The 27,100-nt window shown below is 38.8% G+C and overlaps 1 protein-coding gene across 1 annotated transcript in view; it reads left to right on the forward strand.

Annotated features, from left to right (window-relative positions):
• The first annotated feature begins 15,901 nt into the window (after positions 1 to 15,901).
• The window catches only part of LOC128688713 (H(+)/Cl(-) exchange transporter 7), a 147,234-nt gene continuing 136,035 nt past the window's right edge, over positions 15,902 to 27,100 (forward strand). Inside the window, exon 1 of the mRNA XM_070084596.1 lies at positions 15,902 to 16,841. Within this exon, the coding sequence (XP_069940697.1) occupies positions 16,701 to 16,841 (141 nt within the window). The 5' untranslated portion in view covers positions 15,902 to 16,700. The remainder of the gene's footprint in view (positions 16,842 to 27,100) is intronic.

The raw sequence follows: 27,100 nt of genomic DNA on the forward strand, positions 1-27,100 counted from the left end.
CAGATGGATTGTCATTGTCAATTAGAACAGTCTGGTTCTCAGGGACCTCGTCTTCATCACACACTAACTTCATGTGGTCCAAATGTGACTTGTTATATTGACCAGTACTTATTTCTCTAACTTTATACTCATTACTGTTAATATGTTCGACTACTTGATAAGGACGAACAAACTTTTGATCGAGCTTAGGCATTGCAGATGTTTTGTTAACGTTAGTCAGCATAACTCTTGAACCTACTTTAAAATTTGGTTGGATTTGCTCAAGTATTAGTGACTTGTAAATTCTGCTATTGGTTTATGAAGTGTTTCACGGATTCTTCTAAAAACACTTTGAGCTGAGCTGGTACGAGTTGCTATGAAATCATCAGGGTTGTAATTTGGTTTTGGGTTAGAATACATCAACTCATAAGACAAATGCTTATCTACACCATACAATACATAATGTGGAGTGTCACCTATAGAAGCATTGTAAGCAGAATTTATGGCACACTTAATATCAGGTATGATTTCATTCCAAATTTCACTATTGGGATTGATAGTGGCTCCCAAGACATCAAGTACTTTCTTATTTGTTCGTTCCGCCAACCCATTACTTGCAGGATGATGAAGAACGATGGTTGATTTAGAGATCTTGTACAAAGTACACAACTTTTTAAGAATCTCATTACAGAACTTGCCTCCATTATCTGTTACTAGGGACTTAGGACTGCTTTCTTACTGAAGGAATGAACAGGCTTGGTGGAGTGGATGGACTCTCCCCGGTTGAAATAATGAATGATATGACAAGAAATATGAGCAAGGAAGACATGGATCTTACGATTTCTTACATGAATTACGGGACATACCACTCCTAACTTTGCAAGGATTACTGTCAACTAGGATATTATCACCATCTGGAACAGACACTATAGTGCACTAGCCAGGACAAAAATGTCACTACTGACAGTATTTCTTCACATTGGGGCCAAACACATTATTAAACCAATCAAGGAAAATGTCTCTCATGACCCATGCCTTACTGTTTGCCTTCCACATAACACACAATTTACTCTTGATGACATTGTTTTTCTGAAAACACTGGGATTTTCAGAGTGATACACCAGTAAAGGCTTCACTTTCAAATCCCCACTAGCATTACTACAAAACTTGAGTTAGCCTGTCTTTCATAGGCTTGTGTCCTGGCAGTGCCTTTTCCTCCTGAGTGATGTAGGTTCTCCTTGGTAATTTCTTCCAAAAGATGCCCGTTTCGTCACAATTGAACACTTGTTGGGGGTTTGAATTTTTCAGCCCCTATGTACCTCATGAAATCCAGAACATTTTTCAGCCGCTTTTTTGTCAGAACTGGCAGCCTCACCATGCCTTATCACACTGTGTATGCCACTGCAATTCTTAAATCTCTGAAACCAACCTTTGCTGGCCTTAAATTCACCAATATCAGCACTAGTTCCAGGTATTTTCTTTACGAGATCATCATGCAACTGCCTTGCCTTTTCACAAATTATTGACTGCATAACACTATCTCCTGATAATTGTTTCTCGTTGATCCACACCAACAACAAAGTCTCCACATCTTTCATTATTTGTGATCTCTGTTTTTTAAGCATATTTGCATCTTTTGCAACAACAGCTTCCTTGATTTCCTTTCTCTTGGCCATGATAGAAGTGATGGGTGTATGGGGTTATACAACCTGGCCAGCTCTGAGACATGTACTCCACTTTCATATTTTGCAATGACGTCTTTCTTGAATTCTATGTTGTTTCTTACCCTCTTTACCAAAGGGCTGGCACTAGAAGCTTTCTTTGGGCCCATTGTGGCTTATTTAGCAGTTGCAAGCACTAAAATGAATCAAATAATACAAAATATATCATATGAATGCATGAGATCGTCCTCACTGGCTGATGAACAATGGCACACTGGCTGTAAATGGTGTGTCAGACCGCTTGGGCTGTGTGGACACGTTCGGGATGATTGACTAATACTAAGTTCAGTGATGATCACCAAGCCAATATTTTGATGAAAAAATGTTACTTATTCCGAATATTATGTATTCCGATGATTACTTAATCCACTGTAATCTGTTACAGACCAAAAGTATTAACAAAAAAACTTTTTTACATGAAATATAGATTTACATACACAGAAAACAATGAGACATGAAGAATAAAACAATAATAACATCACTCTTGCCTTTATTGAAGACTCTTGTTGATGTATGAATAAAATAGGTCATTACGTATGTTAGGAATTGTGGCGGTGGCAGGGGAGTGTGTTTGGAGGCAGAACAAGATAATCCTTCAATATGACACTAATATCAACTCTATGGCTTATTTATCTATCACAATTCATCTAATGTGATGTAATAAACAATATTAATAACATAGGAACATGACATATACTCTAGAATGAATAAAAAAAAGTCTTTATGTATGTCATGAGTGGTCTTGTGTTTTGTTGTTCGGTGTATAAGGGCCACTGAGAGCATAAGCCATACATAGTGGTGGTGGAGGCAGCGGTGATGTCAGTAACCTTATATAACTCCAATAACATTGGAGGAGTTTGGTTTGTGCTGTCTTTTTTCTATCGATTAATCGCTTAACTTGCTTGCTACACTATTAATGCTACACTTTATCGCTGGCTGGCACCTTAGCCTTTATCAACTCTTTCTGCTTTAGTATTGTGCATACAGTATTGTAGAATCGCTGAATCACTGGAGAAGGTACATTCTCCCCTCACTCTTCCTCCTCCACTTTGGTACTTTGCTATGAGTTCTGTCTTGAATTCTAACGTGTTTCTCACTTCTTTATGAAAGGCCTGGCACTAGGAGCTTTCTTTGGGGCCATGGTGGCTTATTTAGCAGTTGCAAGCACTAAAATGAATGGAATACATGTATTACGAAATGTATCGTATGAATGCGTGGGATCATCCTCACTTGCTGATAAACAATGGCACACTGGCTGTGAATGGAGTGTGGGGCCGCTCGGGGTCGTGCGTATGCGTCTGGGATGAACAACTATTTGCAAGCCAATATTTTGATGAAAAAAGTTACTATTTTCGAAAATTATGACTTCCGATGCTTATGAGAAACAAGGGTCCACTGTATAAGAACACGTATGTACTAACAAATACATAATTTATTTATTATTTATTTATTGGACATGATACATAGAAGTATACAAGGAAATACAGTGATTAAGTGTAACATGCCAAAGCCCCTTGTATGCAGAGCATTATGGGCAGGCTTAAAATTAACTTAAGATTAACTAAGCAATGATATATTCAGGGATAAACATTATTGTAAACAAATAACAATTAAGCACAAATGAGTATTTCAAAGACAGGTCATATTGTCATTTACTATGTTGCTGTGCATTCAGTAGAATGGAGTATTCTGTTAAGTAATGTAATTAAAAATAACAAAGTTTGATTGGGTCACAGGGTAAACATTTATGAGATACAATTATTCTGTATTTATTTAGTTGAGGGTGAGTGATTTTTAAGAAGAGACCTGAATTTATAAACAGACAGTGTTTCTTTTATATTCACAGGTAATGAATTCCAGATTTTTGGGACTTTTATGTGCATTGAGTTTTTGCATAGCGTGAGATGGACATGAGGAACATCAAAGAGTGATCTGTGCCTTGTGTTATGGTCATGTGTTCTGTTGAGGTTGGTAAGGAGACATTTGAGGGGAGGGTATATATCTGGGTTAAGTGTTCTATGTATGTAGTAGGTACAATAATAAGTATGGATGTTTTGTATGGTGAGTAGGTTTAGAGTTCTGAATATTGGTGGAGTGTGCTGCCTGTAGAGGGAATTTGTTATCATTCTGACTGCAGCCTTTTGTTGGGTAATTAATGGTCTGAGATGGTTTATTGTTGTTGAGCCCCATGCACAAATTCCATAGGTGAGATAGGGGTAAATAAGTGAGTGATATAGGGCCAGGAGGGCTGACTGTAGAACATAGTACTGTATATTTGATAGTATCCCTACGGTCTTGGAAATTTTCTTGGAAATTTGTTGTACATGTGTTTGAAATTTGAGTCCATTATCAAGGTGGATTCCTAAGAATTTTCCCTCGGTGAGCTTTATGATAGGTGATCCGTATATCCATAATATGTATAATAATAATAGTACAGTGGACCCCCGGATTATGTAATAATCGGATTAAGTAATGTTTTTGCGTCAAAATATTGGCTCAGTTAATGACACTTAACTTGGTAAAAGTCATTTGTCCCAAACATGTCCGCGTGCCATGAGCGGCCCGGACACTCCATGTACAGCCAGTGTGCCATTGTTTACCAATCAGTGAGGATGATTCCAAGTGTACATGCGATACATTTTGCATTATTCCATTGTTTTTAGTGCTTGTAACTACTAAATAAGCCACCATGGACCCAAAGAAAGCTTCTAGTGCCAGCCCTTTCGTAAAGAGGGTAATAAACGCTATAGAATTCAAGGAAAAGTTTGTAGAATGATAAGAAAGTGGTTGTGGTAGAGGGTGGTAATATGGGCCAACAGGTCTGCTGCAGTGTTCCTGCTTTTTTTATGTACACTAGCCAGGATACTTCCCCAAACACCAGCCTGGGTAGTTCCCCCCCCCCCCCCCCCACACACACACACCAGCCAGGGTACTTCCCCATACACCAGCCAGGGTACTTCCCCACACACCAGACAGGGTACTTCCCCATATGCATAATTTGATTTGATTGGGACTTGTGCATGAGTGAATAGAATTATCAAAGCTTATTGCTTGGGAAGCATTGAAAATTGGGTTGGGCAAATACGATTCTGTTAGTGGGATGGTTTGTGAAGGACATGTCTAGTATGGGCTAACAGGCTTGCTGCAGTGTTCCTGCTTTCTTATGTGCAAATATTTATGGATGAACATCACCCTGACACAGCTGTTGCAGGCCATGCTGGCAACATCTACAATGACATAGTTGTGTCTCATTTTAGGGAAATCTTAGAGATGCCAGAAACAGAGCACTCTGGACAGATATTTTGTGTGATGGGTTCAGTGACTGAAGCTGGTCCTAGTGGCATTAAAAAACAAAGAAGGGAAGTAACCCCAGATAAGGACTTGGTACTTGAAGTCTTTATGAAAGGGGATTCCCTTTCCAAACAATAGTACACCTCCATCCTCTCCCCTCCTACTGTCTCATCAATCATCAATAAGTCTTCAATAAAGGTAAGTGTCATTTTAGTAATGTTTTACTCTGCATGTCTCACTGTTTTCTGTGTAGGGAAATGTATATTTCATGTAGAAAAATTATTTTGTTTAATACTTTTGGGTGTCTGGAACAGATTAATTGGATTTCCATTAGTATTTCTTATGGGGAAAATTAATTCAGATTAAGTCAGATTCGGTATAAGACACACTCTCTGGAACGGATTAGTTACTTTATCCGGGGGTCCACTGTATAATGATATACAGTGGATCCCCGGATATTGTAGTTGTTGGATTCCATAATACAGTGGACCCCCGCATAATGATCACCTCCCAATGCGACCAATTATGTAAGTGTATTTATGTAAGTGCATTTGTACATGTATGTTTGGGGGTCTGAAATGGACTAATCTACTTCACAATATTCCTTATGGGAACAAATTCGGTCAGTACTGGCACCTGAACATACTTCTGGAATGAAAAAATATCGTTAACCGGGGGTCCACTGTATTCGGTAATCGTAATGTTTTTTCATCAAAATATTGGCTCAGTGATCGTCATTTACCTTGGTAATAGTCGTTCATCCCAAATGCGTACGAGCGGCCCTGAGCGGCCCCACACCATTCACAGTCAGTCAGTCTGCTATTGTTTATCAGAGTGGCCGTCAGTCCAATCATTCATACAATACATTTCGTAATATTCCATTTTTTTTGTGCTTGCAACTGCTAAATAAGCCACCATGGGCCCAAAGAAAGCATCTGGTGTCAGCCCTTTGGTAAAGAAGGTGAGAAACGCTATAGAATTCAAGAAAGACATCATTGCAAAATATGAAAGTGGAGTACGTGTGGCAGAGCTTGCCAGGTTGTATAACAAACCCCATACAACCATTACTTCCAATGTGGCTAAGAAAAAGGAAATCAAGGAAGCTGTTGTTGCAAAAGGTGCAAATATGCTCACAAAACAGAGATTGCAAATACTTGAAGATGTGGAGACTTTGTTGTTGGTGTGGATCAACTAAAAACAGTTCACAGGAGATAGTGTTATGCAGCCGATAATTTGTGAAAAGGCAAGGCAGTTGCATGATGACGTCGTAAAGAAAATGCCTGGAACTAGTGCTGATGTTAGTTAATTTAAGGCCAGAAAAGGCTGGTTTGAGGCTGCAAGTTCTGACAAATATACAGCTGAAAATTTTTTTTTTTTTTTTATCATCACACTGGCCGATTCCCACCAAGGCAGGGTGGCCCGAAAAAGAAAAACTTTCACCATCATTCACTCCATCACTGTCTTGCCAGAAGGGTGCTTTACACTACAGTTTTTAAACTGCAAAATATGTTCAGGAATATGTTCAGGAATATGAAAAATATGTTCAGGAATTCAAGGGGTACATAGAGGTTGAACAGTTCAAACTCCAAGTGTTCAATTGTGACGAAACAGGCCTCTTTTGGAAGAAAATGCCAAAGAGAACCTACGTCAGGCAGGAGGAAAAGGCACTGCCAGGACACAAGCCTATGAAAGACAGGCTAACTCTCATGTTCTGTAGCAGTGCTAGTGGGGATTTCAAAGTGAAGCCTTTACTGGTGTATCACTGTGAAAATCCCAGAGTGTTCAAGAAAAACAGTGTCATCAAGAGTAAATTGTGTGTGATGTGGAAGGCAAACAGTAAGGCATGGGTCATGAGGGAAATTTTCCTTGATTGGTTTAATGAAGTGTTTGGCCTGAGTGTCAAGAAATACCTCCTGGAAAATAAATTGGAACTCAAGTACCTCCTGGTACTGGATAATGCTCCTGCTCATCCTCCAGGCAAATTGTGGAGGAGTTTAATTTCATCACAGTGAAGTTCTTGCCCCCTAATACCACTCCTCTCCTCCAGCCCATGGACCAGCAGGTCATTTCAAACTTAAAAAACTCTACACCAATGCAATGTTTCTAAGGTACTTTGACATAACCTCAGACACTGAATTAACCCTAAGAGAGTTCTGGAAAGATCACTTCAATATCCTCCATTGCATAAACCTTATAGGTAAGGCTTAGGAGGGAGTGACTTCCACGACTTTGAACTCTGTTTGGAGAAAACTGTGGCCAGAATGTGTAAAAGAGAGGGATTTTGAAGGGTTTGGGGCTGACCCTGATGAGCCTATGTCATTTGTGGAAACTATTATGACATTGGGGAATTCCATGGGGTTGGAGGTGAGTGGCGAGGATGTGGAAGAGTTGGTGGAGGACCACAGGGAAGAGCTAACCACTGAAGACCTGCAAGGCCTTCATCCGCAACAGCAACAGACCACAGCTCAGGAAATTGCTTCAGAGGAGGAGGAAGAGAGATGGAAGAAGGTGCCTTCTTCAAAGATTAAGGATGTTTGTGCAAAGTGGAGTGAGGTGCAAAGATTTATGGCTGAACATCACCCTGACAAAGCTGTTGCAGACCATGTTGGCAACATGTACAATGACAATGTTTGTGTCCCATTTTAGGAAAATTTTAAAGAAACGCCAGAAACAGAACTCTCTGGGGCAATTTTTTGAGAGACCGGGGTCTAGTGACTCAAGCTGGTCCTCTTCTTCTTCTTCCTCTTATGACCAGATCTTTGGTAAGATGGGTAAGGAAGAAGGATGGGTAAGGATAGAAATATTGGAAAAGGGTAGGAGGGGAGAGAGAGGTAGGATATAGAAGGTAAGTGGCCCAACCACTTTGGTGTAATTTAAAAAGTGTATGTGAAATGATAAGATATTCTTGAAGGGGTATAATACTAACCCATCAGAGTCACATAGATATAACAGATATACAAGTACATGACTCTGAATTGGTAGTAATTATACATGTTGCAATTGCTTTTTTTTTTTTTTCTTTTGCGATTGCACAACGGATATTTAAGCGACAATGAAGGCAATAATTTTCTGGCCAGTTTATAAAGAATTACTTGACAATGGCTTCTTACAGGTGGTGTCCCACCATAGTAAATATAGCATAATTTTTTCAGTAGATTGTTATATAAGATGTCTCCCTAATTGGGGGCGATGATTTTCTCAGTAAACATAGAAGGGTTCTGGTGTTACCCAATCTTCTTCTTCAGGGAGGTTGCTCAATATCATGGGTCGATGGTAATCATCTTTGTGGATAAAACGACGGACCCTCTCTGGGAGAGTCATTCTTTGAGTCCTGTGAGGAGGAGTATTGATGATATAATCCGTGGTATTTACAACTTGTATAGGATGTTCTCTATCTGGCATGTATAGTTCTTGCATTGTATAGAGTTGTTTCTTTTTCAGGGTGTCAAGGCTTACATTTAAGGCAGTAATATCTTGTTGTACGTGTAAATCTGGACCCGTTGCAACCATAGCATGTTAGTCTTTGTTGTTAATGTCATTGGGACACACGGGTATTCGAGTATAGGTCTTATTATCATTTTATACAGATGTTTTTTGACATATGGAGGGGCTTGATTGAATCGAAAGAGACTGCTAAGACCGGCTTTGGCTATGTCGATCTTTTTAGTTACATGAGATGTTGAGTGGAGCAGCCTGTCTATTTCATATCCCAAGATCTTGTTAGGGTTTCTAATGGCTACAGGTGTACCTCTGATGGAGATACCCCCTTTATCTTCGATTGTTGATGCAAAACATCCTATCGTGCTAACAAGGACTTTGTCAGGATTAGCCATAATTCTCCATTTCTTTTCCCAATTAGATGTTCGACGAAGTTCAATATTCATTTTTTCTATGACTCTCATACTTGTATTTTCCTGTTACCAGAGTTGATGAGACGACATGAATAACATCATCTGCAAACTGTGTTATAATTGTATCATTAAACTCTGGTTGAGGAAGGTCATTCACATAAATGTTGAACAGAATTGGACTAAGACAAGAACCTTGTGGGACCCCAGCTGTTGGTATAAAAGGCTCTGTCGACCTGCCATGAAAGGTGGGAATGATTTTTCTTTGAGTTAAGACATTATATATTAATCTGAGAAAAGTCCAGTTATGGTCTGGTGGGTCAATGAGTTTGTATATAAGACCATCATGCCATAAGCTATCAAAAGCTTTATGAACATCTCTAGTGGCAATTAGGGCAAGATTGCCCTGATGTTTTAGACTTGCTACAGTATCGAAAATAACATTTATTGCATGATTGGTACCTCTGTGTGTTCTAAAGCCAAATTGTTTTTCAGTAAAAAGGTGATTAAACTCCATATAGTAGTTCAGTTTGTTGGAAATGATCTTCTCAAGAACTTTTCCAGTGACTTCAAGTAAAGATATAGGTCTATAGTTCCCAGGTTGGTGGATGTCTTTATTGGGCTTAGCAAGAAAGATCATCCTAGCAGTCTTAAAAACCACTGGAAAATGTCCTGAGGCCAAGATGGCATTAACCCTTTGACTGTCGCGGCCGTATATATACGTTTTACGAGGTGCCGTGTTTGACGTATATATACTCATAAATTCTAGCGGCTTCAAATCAAGCAGGAGAAAGCTGGTAGGCCCACATGTGAGAGAATGGGTCTGTGTGGTCAGTGTGCACCATATAAAAAAAATCCTGGAGCACGCAGTGCATAATGAGAAAAAAAAAACTTCGACCGTTTTTTTTAATTAAAATGCCGACTTTGTGGTCTATTTTCGTATAGTATTTATGGTTGTATTCTCGTTTTCTTGGTCTCATTTGATAGAATGGAAAACATATTACAGAAATAGTGGTGTTTTGGAGCTCAAAGTAGGGGAAATGTTTGATTTTTGCCAATGTTCAAAAGTAAACAAATGATGCCATTGTCCAATAAATGTCCAAGTAGCCATTCTAATATGCAGTCATGAATGGGTTGATGTTATTTATACAGTTATTACAGCATTGCAGTAGCCTGCATAATAGTAAGTCTAATATTTTTTGTTTGAAAAAAAATTCAAAATAGAAAGCAAGAGTAATATCAGAGGGGCCTGGAGACGTGACTGATGAACAAAGAAAACGTTATTTTAGAGCCTGGAATGTCTGCATTGTTCATTCTGGACCTTATTTTGAAATTGTCATATTTTTTAGTTTTCGTGAAATTGGCCAAATTGCAAATTTCTGACCACATTATTAGGTAGTTGAAATCAGTAAATGGGCAGTTTCTTGTACTCAATCGATAGAAAAAATGAAGTTCTAAAGAAATAGCTATGAGTTTGGGCGACTGGAACAATGGAATTAGCCGAAAATAGGGCTCAAAGTGGGCGAAATCGCCGATTTGTAAACAGCGCCGAGGTCGCTAACTTCGCGAGAGCATAATTCCGTCAGTTTTCCATCAAATTTCGTTTTTTTGGTGTCATTACAATCGGGAAAAGATTCTCTATCATTTCATAAGAAAAAATAATTTTTTTTTTTTTTTAAATTTTGCGACACCAGGAGACACCTCAGGATTGGGGGTTGCGACAGTCAAAGGGTTAAAGATATTAACCAAAGACTGTTTACAATTTCTGGGTAGGAACTTTATTCGTTTCATTGTTATTCCAGAGAGACCAGGGGCTCTATTTCGCATTCTTCCAATAACCTGTAATAGGTTTAGTAAGCGGGTGGGTATCTTCAAGAGTTGAAGTATCGATGGAAGTTAGTGGTTGTAGATCATCCAAGTTCTCATCTCTCCATTCATTTACCAACTAATAGTGATTATTGATAAATTGACTGTTATTGTGGGAAAGAATTTTCTCCCATACATCACCCATCAAATTAGCCTGGTCCTGTGGATCGTCAAGTTTAATCTCAACATCTTCATCATCCTCATCAGTGAAGGTATGAACTAGGTAGTTAGGAGCCTTGTGCTTTGCCCCTAAAAGTTGTCGGATCTTACTCCAAAATTTTGCTGGCTCACGTTTATACTGGTTAGCTTGAAGAACTAGCAATTTCCATAAGTCACGTTTGTGTTGACTAATCACGTTAATTAATTCTTGCCTTAATCTGTGCAATGTAGCTACTGGTGGTTGTCGCGTTTGAAGATGCCTTCGACATTCTGCTTGATAATTTCTTAAAGCGTCTCTAATTTCTCTAGTAGGTTTATATTGTTGGTATATCTTTGTGGAAGCTAATTGGCAAGTTGCATTAGTAGCTTCAATTATTTGATTATGAAGGGACCTGATCGCATCGTCAATTGCAGTGGAAGGTTGATTTTCCGACGACACAATTTCATCTTCACCAAGAAATGCCCTGAAGGAGTCAAATCCTAGGGTGTTGAGATTGGGTTTAGGAGGAACAGGTATTCTAAATGGAGAAGTTTGTAGTTGTATTATAACAGGGATATGGTCAGATCCTACGTTTCTACCAGGAGATATACGACAATGAAAGAGGTCACAGTCCCTGTTTGTCAGGACTATATCTGGTGTCCCTGGATGAGGTCCAATATATGATTTAAAGAATGGGCCTTGAAATGACAAGTTTCTGGCTGTCATGATATTAAATAGTTGTTTTCCTTTTAAGTCACCCAGTGGAATACCAGCTCCACAGTTAAAGAGGGCAGGGTGATGAGCATTAAAATCTCCCGCTAGAATTGTTGGAATATTTCTGCTTAATATCCTATGTAGAGGAATTGACTCTGTATATTGTTGTCTCTGGGGAAAATATCCAGTTCCTATCACTAGTTGGCCATGAGACGTTGTCATTTCTATTGCAAGAATGTTATCTTCATCAACATGAATATTTTTAAATGTATAGCCTAATTTAACTAAGATGGCTACGCCACTAAAGGGTCCTCTCGATTTCTCCACAGTAGAGTAACCAAGTAATTTAATGTTGATCAACTCTTGCAGCTGTCTCATTCAAGAGTATAACATCGGGATTGTAATTATGTAGTTCAACCTCAAGGGGGTAACGGTTATTAAAGAAATGTTGAACATTAAGTTGGAAAATTGTAATCCCCATTATTTCTTGCACTTCGCTCGTGTACTGCGGTCTGAACGCCTGCAAGTAATGTCATGTTTGGTATCCACACTATCCCTGCTGGACTCGTCAAGGGGAGGAGGGAAGTTCTGCGTAGTTGCTTGTGTATTTAAAGTGTCATCATCTTCACTAGAATTGGTGATATTAACAGAATCATTAGTCATTAGAGTCATCATCAGAAAACTGAGGTATGATATTCCCAGTTACAGGAAGCAGAGGCTTGTGAAAGTTAATGGGAGACTGTGGAGGCTCCAAGGGAAAATTTGGTAGGCAAGGTGAATTACCCTGGGAAAGTTCCTGTTCAACAGGATCAGCTTCAATAGCGGGAGAGTAAGCACCAATCTCTGGGGCATCGTTATGGTCAGGTATTGACTCATCGGGTTGAGGGGAGTTGACAACCTGGTTATGCGAGGTGGGTGATCCCTGGACCAGGGATGACTTAGGCTTATTTTTAGATGTAGAGTAAGGTACATACTTCTTGTTATGAGAAGGCTGGGCCATAATAACCTTCACATTTTCTGGGATAGTGATGGGAGTGATCCCATTAGCCATTAACAAATCATTTAAAACCTTAGAGCAGAGTTGAATGTCACCATCTGCTATGTCTTTGGCCATCATATACATTAGTTGTGCTCTCGTCATATTCCCGGCTGTGGATACCTGAGACATAGGAGATGAGACTGGTCCTAGTGGCATTAAAAAACAAAGAAGGGAAGTAACCCCAGAAAAGGACTTGGTATCTGAAGTCTTCATGGAAGGGGATCCCCCTTCCAAACAATAGTAACTCCTCCATCCTTTCCCCTCCTCCTGTCTTCCATACATCAACAAGTCTTCAATAAAAGTAAGTGTCATGTTATTGTTGTTTATTCTTCATGTCTCATTGTTTTCTTTTAGGTAAATGTATATTTCATGTATAAGACTTATTTTTTTTTTAATACTTGTGGGTGTCTGGAATGGATTAATTGGATTTACGTTATTTCTTGTGGGGAAAAGGAATTTGGATATCGTCAAATTCAATTTTAGCCACACTCTCTGGAACGGATTAATTATGATAACCGGGGGTTCACTGTAATATAATAATAATAGTATAATAATATAATAATAATAATAATAATAATAATGTATAATAATAATGTATAATAATAATGTATAATAATAATGTATAATAATAATGTATAATGATAATGTATAATAATATATAATAATGTCTTATATGGGTGTGAAGCGTGGGTGATGAATGTTGCAGCGAGGAGGAGGCTGGAGGCAGTGGAGATGTCATGTCTGAGGGCAATGTGTGGTGTGAATATAATGCAGAGAATTCGTAGTTTGGAAGTTAGGAGGAGGTGCGGGATTACCAAAACTGTTGTCCAGAGGGCTGAGGAAGGGTTGTTGAGGTGGTTCGGACATGTAGAGAGAATGGAGCGAAACAGAATGACTTCAAGAGTGTATCAGTCTGTAGTGGAAGGAAGGCGGGGTAGGGGTCGGCCTAGGAAATGTATAATAATAATGTATAATAATAATGTATAGTTTTTCTTTTTCGGGCCACCCTGCCTTGGTGGGAATCGGCCAGTGTGATAATAAATAAATAAAAAATAATGTATAATAATAATGTATAATAATAATGTATAATAATAATGTATAATGATAATGTATAATGATAATGTACAGTGGACCCCCGCCTTCCAATATTATTAATCCGTTCCTGAAAGCTCATCGTAAGCCGAAATTATTGTAAGGCGAATTAATTTTCCCCATAAGAAATAATGGAAATCAAATTAATCCGTGTAAGACACCCCAAAGTATGAATTTTTTTTTTTTTTACCACATGAAATATTATTTTTAATACAAACTGAAGAAGACATGCACAATTACTACTCTACTAAGAATAGAATACATGACACTTACCTTTATTGAAGATCTGATGATTGATGGGATGGGAGGAGAGGAGAGTGTGGAAGTTATTGTTTAGACGGGGAATCCCCTTCCATTAGGACTTGAGGTAGCAAATCCTTTTCCGGGGTTACTTCCCTTCTTCTTTTAATGCCACTAGGACCAGCTTGGGAGTCACTGGACCTCTGTCACACAACAAATCTGTCCATAGAGGTCTGTACCTCCCGTTCCTTTAAGATTTGCCTAAAATGGGCCACAACATTGTCATTGTAATAGTCACCAGCACGGCTTGCAATAGCTGTGTTAGGGTGATTTTCACCCATAAAGATTTGCACTTCGACCCACTTTGCACACATTTCCTTAATCTTTGAGGTAGGCACAATGGATTCCACAACTGGCATAGGCTTCTCAGGGTTAGCCCCAAACCCTTCAAAATCTTTCTTAATTTCCATACTAATTCTCACCCTTTTTACCACAGGGTTGGCACTAGAAGCTTTCTTGGGACCCATGGTGACTTATTTTGGAGTTACAACACAAAAAACACTGGGATAAGGAGAAATGTACCGAATGTATGCGTGGATGCGACCGCACTGGCTGGCTTGTAAACACTGGCACCCACGTGGCAGCTGAGGCCACACGTGGTACGCGTCCTGGACAAATCACGTAAGGCGAGACAAAATTTTTGCTTTCAAATGCTTCGCATGGCGGATTTAACGTAACGCGATGCATTCGTAAGGGGGGGGGGTCCACTGGACTATAATAATAATTATAATAGATGACTTCGAAAGGGCGTCACTAGATGACAGTGAATATCACAACAGTGCAGGAGCGGTTATGGCTGCCTCCACCTGTCACATAATGACATATTTTATTCATTCTTGAGTATATATCAAGTTTCTATGTTATTTATACTGTTTATTATGTCATACTAGATGAATTTTGATGGATAAATAAGCCAATGAGTTGATATTAGCGAAATATTGAAGGAGTATTTTGTCCTGTCTCCAAACAAACTCTCGTCCACCGCCGAGTCACATACGTAATGACATATATTATTTATTCTAGAGTATATATCAGGTTTCTATGTTATTTATATTGTTTGTTATGTCATATTGGATGAATTTTGATAGATAAATAAGCTGTAGAGTTGATATTAGTGAAATACTGAAGTATTTTGTTGTGCCTCCTGAGAGCCAGAATTTAGTAATTGCATTTCAGTTAATTTAAATGAACTAAATTGACTCAGCATATGAGCAAATCAGGATAAGAGCAAGGTCACGGAATGGATTAAACTCGTAAGTAGAGGTTTCACTGTACTACTGTAATAATATAAATAATATATCACTATGTATACCTTCAGGGAGGTACTACCGTCCTGCCAAGTGAGTGTAAAACGAAAGCCTGTAATTGTTTTACATGATAGTAGGATTGCTGGTGTCCTTTTTTCTCTCATAAAAATGCAAGATTTCAGGTACGTCTTGCTGTATAGTCCTTGTGGCTTAGCGCTTCTTTTTGATTATAATAATAATAATAATCAGGTACGTCTTGCTACTTCTACTTACCCTTAGGTCACACTACACATACATGTACAAGCATATATATTATATATATACACACCCCTCTGAGTTTTCTGCTATTTTCTTTCTAGTTCTTGTTCTTGTTTATTTCCTCTTATCTCCATGGGGAAGTGGAGCAGAATTCTTCCTCCGTAAGCCATGCGTGTTGTAAGAGGTGACTAAAATGCCGGAAGCAAGGGGCTAGTAACCCCTTCTCCTGTATAAATTACTTAATTTAAAAAGAGAAACTTTTGTTTTTCTTTTTGGGCCACCCTGCCTCGGTGGGATACGGCCGGTTTGTTGAAAGAAAGAAGAAGTATACCTTATCTTCACCTTGATATATTGTGTCTTTCCCTCTTGGTTGTGCATATTATGTTTAAACTAAGATTTATTTGAAATTAACAAACTTCGGAAAGATGGGACAAAATCTGCCTAGTCAATCAATTCTGAAACTATGGACAAAGTCTGTTGGTTACAGAGTTGTTTTCAATTGTTACAGCAAAACATTCTCATTGCTATCCACCACAATCGTCATTACCAGCCACCCACTTTCCCATATTAGTCCATTGATTCGAGGGTCTGCTGTAATTTATATCAAGCTTAGTACTCTTCAAGTTACTGTACATTGTAGTATTTCTCTCTTTCAAGATACAGTACTATTTAAACTTTTGATTTTTTTTTAAACTTTTAATCCATAGCTCAAAATTAATTCTAGTCTAGCTAATTTAATCTGAAAGCTAAAGTGTTACTAAGGTTTTAATTTATTTTGGCTGGTTTTCTGAAGTGATTGAAGATAAGTCATAAAGCACATGGTGTTGAGGACTGGAATCTGTTCTCTTTGGATAGAGATTATCTTCTGAAGAGTTTAGAAGAAACAGTGCAATGCTTATATGTAAACAGGTGAAATATATTGCTTCATATATGATTACACAAAATATATAAATATTTTGCTTTGATCTTAATTACTTAGTGACTGAGAAACAGCATGTATTGCCCAATCTGAGATAAGATCAGGGATAGGGCAAACAATACCTAATTTGAGATTGCTTATCTGGAAGTGTACTCCCATGCTCATTGTATTAATAACTCCTATCTGATGTCATGTATCAGTGTCATTTTTTTTTTAAATGTGTATTTAAGCTGGTCATAATGAATTTGTTCAGAGAGATTATACTGACTGATGTATAAAAAGGAGAGATGGATATCTCTGGTGTAGTTAAAACATGGAAGAGTGCTATTGCAAGAAATAATAGATCTCCTACAGATCAAGAAATGGTTACTATGCCTTCCTCACAAGCAAATATAAAAGGAATAACATTTGAAAAAAGAAATTTTATTGTAAGTTTTATATATAATTGTGACAGTCCTTATTATTTACATGTCACAATCATGAATGCTCTTTCGATGTAAAAGTAATTGGTGGTGTTTTAGCTTCATAAACTGGTAAGTGATTATAGTTATTGCATACCTGTTACATAATACTCCATGAAGGTGAGAGCTGAGCTCTGGGGTAGTAAGCATTCACGTTACATATGGATCAAGAGGGTTCACCTGAACACGATGAAAGTACAGTGGACCCCCGGTTAACGAACTTTTTTCATTCCAGTAGTATGTTCAGGTGCCAGTACTGACCGAATTTTTTCCCATAAGGAATATTGTGAAGTAGATTAGTCCATTTCAGACCCCCAAACATACACGTACAAACGCACTTACATAAATACACTTACATAATTGGTCGCATTTGGAGGTGATCGTTAAGCGGGGGTCCACTGTATTTAGTGCTAAAGAGTTGAACATCCAGCAGATATTTGATAGCAGATCAGGGAACAGGTGAGGCTTGAACCCATGCAAGCGAGTCATAAAACTCGCAGGCCAGTGTGTTGCTAGCAAGTTAGATGGAGGTTGAGATTTAACAGATTGTAGGAGTGAAGAGGGGGCTCCTTGTTGCAGTGAAAAGGCTTTTTGTCTGAGGAATTGAACCTTTAAGTCTTCTTCCTGTGGCCACTCCTAATTACCCCCCATTCCCCCTTCCCAACCCTATCCTATCTTTCCCATTCCTCCCTCCCTTACCTTATCTTTCTGATTCCTCTTTTGCATCCCTCCTTTCTCCATCCGTCCCCCCTCTCCTTTCCTACTTTTGGTCTTTGGGTCTTCCCCTCAGAAATTCTAGCTCATAGGTTGGGGAAAGGGTGACATTGCCCGTGCCATTCCACTGAGGTCCTTGGTGGTTGTGTTTGCCGTGGAATCTGGATCATCTGGGGATGCTCTGGTCCAACCTCTGGAGTCCTGGAGGGTGGCGTACAATGTCCTTTGGGTGACAGGTGTATCCCTGGAGGCTGCTTGTAAATTCCAGGAAATGGTGTCCAAAGGAGATGTGCCCTGTAGCGGGCTTCCAGCCGCCATTCTCTTTCGTCTGCCGAGGTGGCTCAGTGGATGTGAGGTTGCTATCCTGGATTGCAAGTTTATTGGTGTGGAGGGTAGGGTAGGGCATGGGTTCCATGCCATGTCTGCACTACCAGCTGCACTGAGGGCTTTTTTTTTTTTTTTAAACCTACCCATGGAATCCCATATCCCTGAAATTACTCCTTCTGTACCCCTTTCTTCTGCGGCACCCCTTGACAACCCTGCCTTGCCTTTAGACCATTCTTCAGACTTCTCTAACATCCTAGTACCTTCTCTGGGTAACATTTCATTGCTCACCTCTGGTACTGGAGTTCCACCTGACTCTCTTCATACAGCTGATCTCCACACATCTTCGACCATGCTTCCAGCTTCTCCCCATACAGCATGATGATTTTCAGATTGCCCACCCATCCCAGGACGGACCACCTCCAGTCCCCCACGACCACATTTCGAGTGTTTCAGATGAAAGGCTTGAAGCCATCTCTGAATATATCAAGGAGACAAAAAAAAAAAAAATGGACACAGATCCACCTCCCATCGCTCCTCCTCCATACCTTACTCAACCTTCTATACTCCTTTCTTTGCAGTGTTTCAATCCTTTGCTCACAAAATATCCACTACTTCTGCTTGCAGACTTCACAAACCCTACTAGTCCATAGACACCAGCTTCATGTTACCAGTGTATTTCTATTCACAACTCATGACTTAGTGGAATATTCGTGGCCTTGGGTAATTGAGGCGAGCTTCAGGTGTTGCTCTTCAGGTGTTGCTCTGCTGTTATCCATCCAGTATCAGGCTATATCTTATTGCAGTCATTGGATCCTTTTCCTGATTTGACTTTTAACCCTTTCACTGTTAGTGACATTCAGGTATTGCTTACAAGCCAGTGTAAGTGACGTATTAATATGCCAAAATTCTAGCGGCTTCAAATCTAGCGGGAGAAAACTGGTAGACCTACATGTGAGAGAATGGGTCTGTGTGGTCAGTGTGCACAGTATGAATAAAATCCTACAGCATGCAATGCATAATGAGGAAAAAAAAACTTTGACCGTGTTTTTGGTTCAAAATGCCGACTTTGAGGTGTACAGTGGACCCACGGATATCAGCCAAATTGGATTTCGACCACTTTTTTGGCCGAAATTCTATCCTGGATTTCGGCTGGCAACTCGAAAATCGGCCGTATTGCACACATCTACCCGCCACGCCACGTGTGTGAGTCAGTCTGGCTGTCTCTCGGTGAGTGAGCATCACTCCGCGCATCCATCCAAACATTTCATTATAGTCCGTTGTTTTTTGTGGTTGTTTATTGAGTACGACTGCGAAACAAGCCACCATGGGCCCAAAGAAAGTTCCTAGTGCCAGCCCTTTGGTAAAGAAATTGAGAAACATGATAGAATTCAGTGACAAAACCTTGTCCCACTTCAAGCAAATCTTAGAGATGCCGGAAACAGACCTCTCCGGACAGTTTTTTTGTGCGATGGGTGCAATGACTCTAAAGCTGGTCCTAGTGCCAGTAAAAGACAAAGAAGGGAAGTAACCCCGGATAGGGACTTAATACCTGAAGTCATTGTGGAAGGGGATTCCCCTTTCAAACAATAATCAGCCTTCTCTCTCCTCCCCCTCCCTGTCTTCCATATGCCAACAAGAATCTTTAATAAAAGTAAATGTGATGTTAAATGTTCATTTATCCATTTCATTAGTCATTTTATGTAGTTCTCATTTTTTTGTGTATGTAAAGCTATAGTTAATCTTCAAAAAATGTATTTTTTGTTAATATTTTTGGGTGTTTGGAACAGATTAATTGTTTTTTTTTTTTTTTTTCAACAAGTCGACCATCTCCCACTGAGGCAGGGTGACCCAAAAAAGAAAGAAAATCCCCAAAAAGAAAATACTTTCATCATCATTCAACACTTTCACCACACTCGCACATTATCACTGTTTTTGCAGAGGTGCTCAGAATACAACAGTCTAGAAGCATACACATATAAAGATGCACAACATATCCCTCCAAACTGCCAATATCCCAAACCCCTCCTTTAAAGTGCAGGCATTGTACTTCCCATTTCCAGGACTCAAGTCCGACTATAAGATTAATTGTATTTACATTAATTCTTATGGGAAATATTACTTCAGTTTTTGGCCTTTTGAGATTTAGGCCAACCTGGAACGGATTACGGCTGAAATCCGGAGTCCTGCTGTATTTTCTTAGGGTATTAATAGCTTGTATTCTTGTTTTCTTGGTCTCATTTGATAGAATGGAAGATATATTACAGAAATAGAGATGATTTAGATTGGTTTCACAATGAAAAGTACCTTAAAATTGAACTCAATGTAGCGGAAATGTTCAATTTTTCAAGAGTAAACAAATGACATCATCCAATACAGTGGACCCCTTGGTTATTGGCCGTTCCTGTTATCAGCCAACTTGGTGATTGGCCAGTTTTTCAGCTCCCAGTGATCGGCCATTTTGGATGTGTCCGTCCACCGGCTGGGGCCACTTGCACTTCAGTTTGGCTGTGTCTTTTGGTGCGTGAGGAAGCTTCTGCTCATGCATCCGAACATTTCGCTTGTTTTCCATTGTTTTTTGTGGGTTTTTTGTAGTGCAACTGCGAAATAAGTAACCATGGCTTCAAAGAAGTTCCTAGTAAAGTTCCTGTGGTAAAGAAAGTGAGAAACGCCATGGAATTTAAACGTGAAGTGTAGCAGGCATGCAGGGAGTGTAGCAGGCATGCAGGGAGTGTAGCAGGCATGCAGGGAGTGTAGCAGGCATGCAGGGAGTGTAGCAGGCATGCAGGGAGTGTTAGCAGGCATGCAGAGAGTGTAGCAGGCATGCAGAGTGTAGCAGGCATGCAGGGAGTGTAACTGGCATGCAGGAAGCATAGCAGACATGCAGGAAATGTAGCAGGCTTGCAGGAAGTGTAGCGGGCATTCCATAAGCCAGCATTAGTCTTCAATAAAGGTATGTAATACCGATTTAATTGTAAAAAAAAATTACATTTTGGTGAATATTTTTGTCTGAAACGGATTAATTTTAATTATATTAATTCTTATGGGAAATATTATTTCAGTTTTCGGCCATTTCGGTTTTAGGCCGAGCTTCTGGAATGGATTATGGCCGATAACCAAGGATCCACTGTACATGTCCAACTGGCCAGTCTAATATGCAGTAACGAATGGGTTGACATTATTTGTACAATTATTACAATAATGCAATAGTCTGCATAACAGTAAATTTTCTATTTTTTGTGTGAATAAAAATAAAAAATTAAAAGCAAGAGTAATATAAGAGGGGCCTGAGACATGACTAATGAACAGAGAAAATTTATTGTAGTGCCAGGACTGTCTGCATTGTTTATTCAGGACCCTATTTTGAAATTGGCATCTTTTGAAATTTGTGTGAAATTGGCCAAATTGCCAATTTCTGACCACTTTATTGGGTAGTTGAAATTGGTAAATGGGCAGTTTCTTGTACTCATTCAATAGAACAAATGGAGTTTTAGCAAACTAGCTATGAGTTTCATTGACTGGAACAGTGGAATTGGCCAGAAATTGGACTCAAAGTGGGCGAAATTGCCGATGCGTATATATTGCCGAGACCACTGACTTTGTGAGAGCGTAATTCCGTAAGTTTTCCACCAAATTTCATACTTGTGGCGTAATTTCCATCAGGAAAAGATTCTATATAATTTTATAAGAAAAATATTTGTTTTTTTTAAGTGAGGAGAGGCTGTAATGTGCCTTTTACACTCCTGGAACTAGAGCCAACACTTTCTGCTTCCCAATCATCGTCAGCTGGGCCTGATGGCATTCATATTCATATGCTCTAGCATTTACATCCATCAGCCCTTACTGTCCTCTTATGTCTGTTTACCCCTTTGACTGTCACAAGCCCCATTTATTTGTTTATTTATTTGTTTATTTATTCATTTATTTATTTGCAAACAGTACATTGAGATTTTGTATTCACAATAGTGGGTTGCAATGCAAAGACAACCTCTATTATGCCTAGGCATTATGGGCCAACTTAACATTATTGACTTACATTATACTTAATACTAAGGCGTATATCATAGTTATACAGTAGGATAGTAATTATTTCATAGTTGTACAGCAGAATATTAATTATGAATGAATCAATATTTGTATAATACAAAGATATATTTATATTCGAAAATGCTTTTTGTGAAAACAATGATTCAGTTATATTCCTGTCAACATTGGATAAAAGGTTCAAAGTGATTGTTTCAGTTATGATGTGGGAGTACATAGGTGAGTATGTGTGTACTGAGTATTTAGCATTTAGTCTAGGATGATTAAGTGGCTTTTGAGAAGAGTCTTAAATTGATTTTCAGACTGGGTTACTTTAATATCTTCTGGTAATGAATTCTATATTTTGGGGCCCTTTATGTGCATAGAGTTTTTACACAGTGTGATATGGACACGAGGTATATCAAAAAGAGATCTGTGTCTTGTGTTGTGGTCATGTGTCCTGTTTAGGTTGGTGAGGAGAAGTTTGAGCGGAGGGTTTATATTTGCGTGTATTGTTTTATGTATGTAGTAGGCACATGAATAAGTATGGATGTTATTAATGGTGAGCAGATTTAGACTTTTGAAAATTGGTGGAGTATGCTGGCGGGAGTGGGAATTTGTTATCATTCTTACTGCTGCCTTTTGCTGGGTTATTAGGGGTTTTAGGTGATTGGATATTGTTGATCCCCATGCACAAATTCTATATGTAAGATAAGGGTATATGAGTGAATGGTACAGTGCCAGGAGAGCTGATTGTGGAACGTTGTACCTCATCTTTGATAGTATGCCTACAGTCTTGGAGATTTTCTTGGTGATTTGTTGTGTGTGTGTCCGGAACTTAAGGCTACTGTCAAGGTAGATACCTAGAAATTTTCCCTCTGTGAGTCTTGTGACTGATGATCCATTTAGCATTATGTTAATCGGATCATTTGCAGCTTTGTTTCCAAACTGAATGAAATAGGTTTTATCAGTGTTCAGGGTAAGTTTGTTAGTCATCATCCAGGCAGATATTTTCTGTAATTCAGCATTGATTGTGTTTGCTAGTATGACTGTGTTTGGGTGGGAAAAGACATATGTAGTGTCATCTGCAAATAATATGGGTTTGAGTAGCTGTGATGCATTCGGTAGATCATTGATGTAGATGAGAAAGAGGAGTGGTCCAAGGATGCTTCCTAGTGGGACTCCTACTGTGATTGGTTGGGTGGAAGAGTTTGCATCATTTGCATACACATATTGAGTTCTGTTACTAAGGTATGATTTTAGGTAGTTGAGGATGTGGCCTCTGATACCATAGTGCATTAATTTGGAGTACAGCAGTTCATGGTCGACTGTATCGAAAGCTTTACGTAAATCAATTAAAATGCCCAGCGGGACTTCTTTCTTTTCAAGTGCAGTATATATTAATTCTAGCATGTGTATGATAGCATCATTTGTGGTTTTATTATTCCTGAATCCAAACTGACAAGGGTTTAATATGTTGTGTGAAACGAGGTAGAAATAGATCCGTCTATGAATTAATTTTTCAAAGATTTTAGAGAGCAGTGGTAAGTTAGATATTGGTCTATAGTTATTCAAGTCAGTTTGGTCACCTCCTTTGTGGATCGGAGTGATCCTCGCTATTTTGAGGATTGTTGGGAAGGTAGATGATTCAATGGATTTGTTAAAGAGCGTTGCAATAATTGGTGACAATACTTGAGAAGCTTTTTTGTACATAAAAGCAGGCAAGTTGTTTATGTCTCCTGCCTTGTTTTTAAGGGTGTTTATGATGAGCGTAACTTCACTGGGGTTGGTTGGAGCTAGGAATAGCGTATTTGGGTAGGTACCTATGAGGTAGTCTGATGGACGGGTGTTTGTGCTTGGTATTTTGTTCGCTAGATTTTTTCCTATGGTGGTGAAGAAAGCATTAAGTCTGTTTGCTGTTTCGGTTGGAGTGTGTAGGGGTTCATCTGATTTTGTTAGTTTGATTGTTTTGTTTTTGGGTAACTTTTTAGTTCCAAGAATTTCAGATAGTTTTCCAGGTTTTTTTCATATCACCTTTGATGTTTTGTAATCTATTTTCATAATACAATTTTTTTGACCTTCTTATCAGGCTGGTAAGTGCTGACGAGTAATTTTTCGACTGTTCTCTAGCTTTTTGACCCATTCTGTACTGTTTTTCATATATGTGCTTTGTGTTAATGGATTTGAGGATGCTTGGTGTTAGCCAGGGATTATTCAGTCTCTTTGCTGTGATCTGTTTAGTTTTTCTGGGGCAATGTTTGTTATAGAGGCATTGGGCTTTTTTTAGAAAATTATTTATACATTCATTCATATCTGTATATGTTTCGCGCTCATTTTGCCAGTCGATGTTATTCATAGCTGCTATAAAGTTGTTAACTGCTGTCTCGTTATGTAGTCTGAAGATTACTTTAGTAATGTCTTGTGGCAGTTTGCCCAGATTAGTTATGAGAAAGGTTGGGTAGTGGTCTGTAGTGTTGTCTGTGATTATGCCTGATTTTAAAGGGGATATGGTGTTTGTCCAGATGTGGTCTATTAAGAAGTTGCTTGTCTCGGAGATTCTTGTAGGTTTAGATATTGCTGGTAGCAACAGGCAGTTACTCATTGTGTTTGTGAATGTGGTTACTTGTGGGTCCTGGTTGTGTAGTATGTTTATGTTGAAATCTCCTGTTAGTAGTAGGTGGTCTTTATTCATGTGTGAATCAGTAATCATGTTTCCTAGTTTTTCACTAAAGTGGTAAATGTTTGACTGTGGTACTCTGCATATGTTTATAACTGTGAGGGGTTTTTGTAGGTCTTTTGATTTAAATTTGGCTATGATATATTCTCCATGTTCGTCCCTTGAGCAAGATTTATTGATACATTCGAATTGATTTGAGTAGTATATAACTGTTCCTTCCCCTTGCTGGTCTGTTCTACAGTTGTGTATGGCCATGTAGCCAGGAATGGTATAGAATCCTGTAATATCAGGCTTAAGCCAGGTTTCTGAGTGTGATTCTGAAACTGTCATTGTCGCAAAATTTTTGGAAAAAAAAAAAGATTATTTTTTCTTATGAAATGATAGAGAATCTTTTCCCGATGGTAATGGCACCAAAAGTACAAAATTTGGTTGAAAACTCCCGGAATTACTCTCCCGCTAAGTTAGCGTCTCGGCGACATATACGCATCAGCGATTTTGCCGACTTTGAGCCCTGTTTTTGGCCAATTATGTTGTTCTAGTTGACCAAACTCATAGCTATTTCTTTAGAACTTCATTTTTTCTATCAAGTGAGTACAAGAAACTGCCCATTTACCGATTTGAACTACCCAATAAAGTGGTCAGAAATTGGCAATTTGGCAAATTTCACGCAAGTTAAAAAAGATGCCAATTTCATAATAGGGTCCAGAATAAACAATGTAGACATTCTTGGCACTAAAATAACATATCCTCTGTTCATTAGTCACGTCTCTAGGCCCCTCTTATATTACTATTGCTTTCTATTTTGATTTTTTTATTCATACAAAAAATACAAAATTTACTGTTATGCAGACTACTGCATTATTGTAAAAATGGTATAAATAATATCAGTGCACTAGTGAAAGAATATCTGACTCCTCAGTTGACGTGTATTGGACGTGTGGTGTGATTTGCTTACTCTTGAACGTTGGTAAAAATCAAATATTTCCGCTACTTTGAGCTCAATTTCAAGGTCGTTTTCATCATGAACCTAATCAAAATCATCTCTATTTCTGCAATATGTTTTCCATTTTATCACATGAGACCATGAAAACGAGAATACAATGATAAATACTATATGAAAATACACGTCAAAGTCTGCGTTTTAATCTAAAAAAACGGTCAGTTTTTTTTTCTCATTATGCACTGAACATAAGAACGGAGGATCACTGCAGCAGGCCTGTTGGCCCATACTAGGCAGGTCCTTTACAATCCATCCCACTAACAAAACATTTGCCCAACCCAATTTTCAATGCTACCCAAGAAATAAGCTCTGATAACTTTATCCACTCATTTGCAAGTCCCACTCAAATCCAACCCCTCTCACTCATATATTTATCCAACCTAAATTTGAAACTACCCAAAGTCCTAGCCTCAATAACCCAACTAGGTAGACTATTCCACTCATCAACTACCCTATTCCCAAACCAATACTTTCCTATGTCCTTTCTAAATCTAAACTTGTCTAATTTAAATCCATTACTGCGAGTTCTCTCTTGGAGAGACATCCTCAAGACCTTATTAATGTCCCCTGTATTAATACCCATCTTCCACTTATACACTTCGATCATGTCTCCCCTCATTCTTCGTCTAACAAGAGAATGTAATTTAAGAGTCTTCAATCTTTCTTCATAAGGAAGATTTCTAATGCTATGTATTAATTTAGTCATTCTTCTCTGAATGTTTTCTAACGAATTAATATCCATTCTGTAATATGGAGACCAGAGCTGAGCTGCATAATCTAGGTGAGGCCTTACTAATGATGTATAAAGCTGCAGTATAACCTCTGGACTTCTGTTGCTTACACTTCTTGATATAAATCCCAATAATCTATTTACCTTATTACATACACTTAGGCATTGCTGTCTTGGTTTAAGGTTGCTGCTCACCATAACCCCCAAGTCCTTTTTGCAATCTGTATGGCTAAGTTCTACATTATTTAACTTATAAGTGCTAGGGTTATGGACACTCCCGAGCTTCAGAACCTTGCATTTATCTACATTGAACTGCATCTGCCACTTTTCTGACCAAGAATAGAGTTTGTCTAAATCCTCCTGAAGTTCCCTAACATCTATGTTTGAATCAATCATCCTACCTATCTTCGTGTCATCGGCGAATTTGCTCATATCACTAGTAATACCCTCATCAAGGTCGTTGATGTATATTATAGACAACAACGGGCCTAAGACTGATCCCTGTTACAGATCCCCACTCGGATTGAACCCCATTTAAGCATACTCTCTGCTTCCTATTAGTGAGCCATGACTCGATCTATGACAGCACTTTTCCCCCCAGTGCCATGAGCTGCCACTTTTTTTAACAGTCTCTGGTGCGGTACTCTATCAAAAGCCTTACTAAAATCTAAATAAGCAATATCATATTCTTTATCATGATCAACGGCCTCAAAAGCTTTACTGAAGGAGGTTAATAAATTAGTTAGGCGTGCTGCAGG

The sequence above is a fragment of the Cherax quadricarinatus genome, chromosome 13 (assembly GCF_038502225.1).
Source record: "Cherax quadricarinatus isolate ZL_2023a chromosome 13, ASM3850222v1, whole genome shotgun sequence".
In the NCBI taxonomy this organism is placed as follows: Eukaryota; Metazoa; Arthropoda; class Malacostraca; order Decapoda; family Parastacidae; genus Cherax; species Cherax quadricarinatus.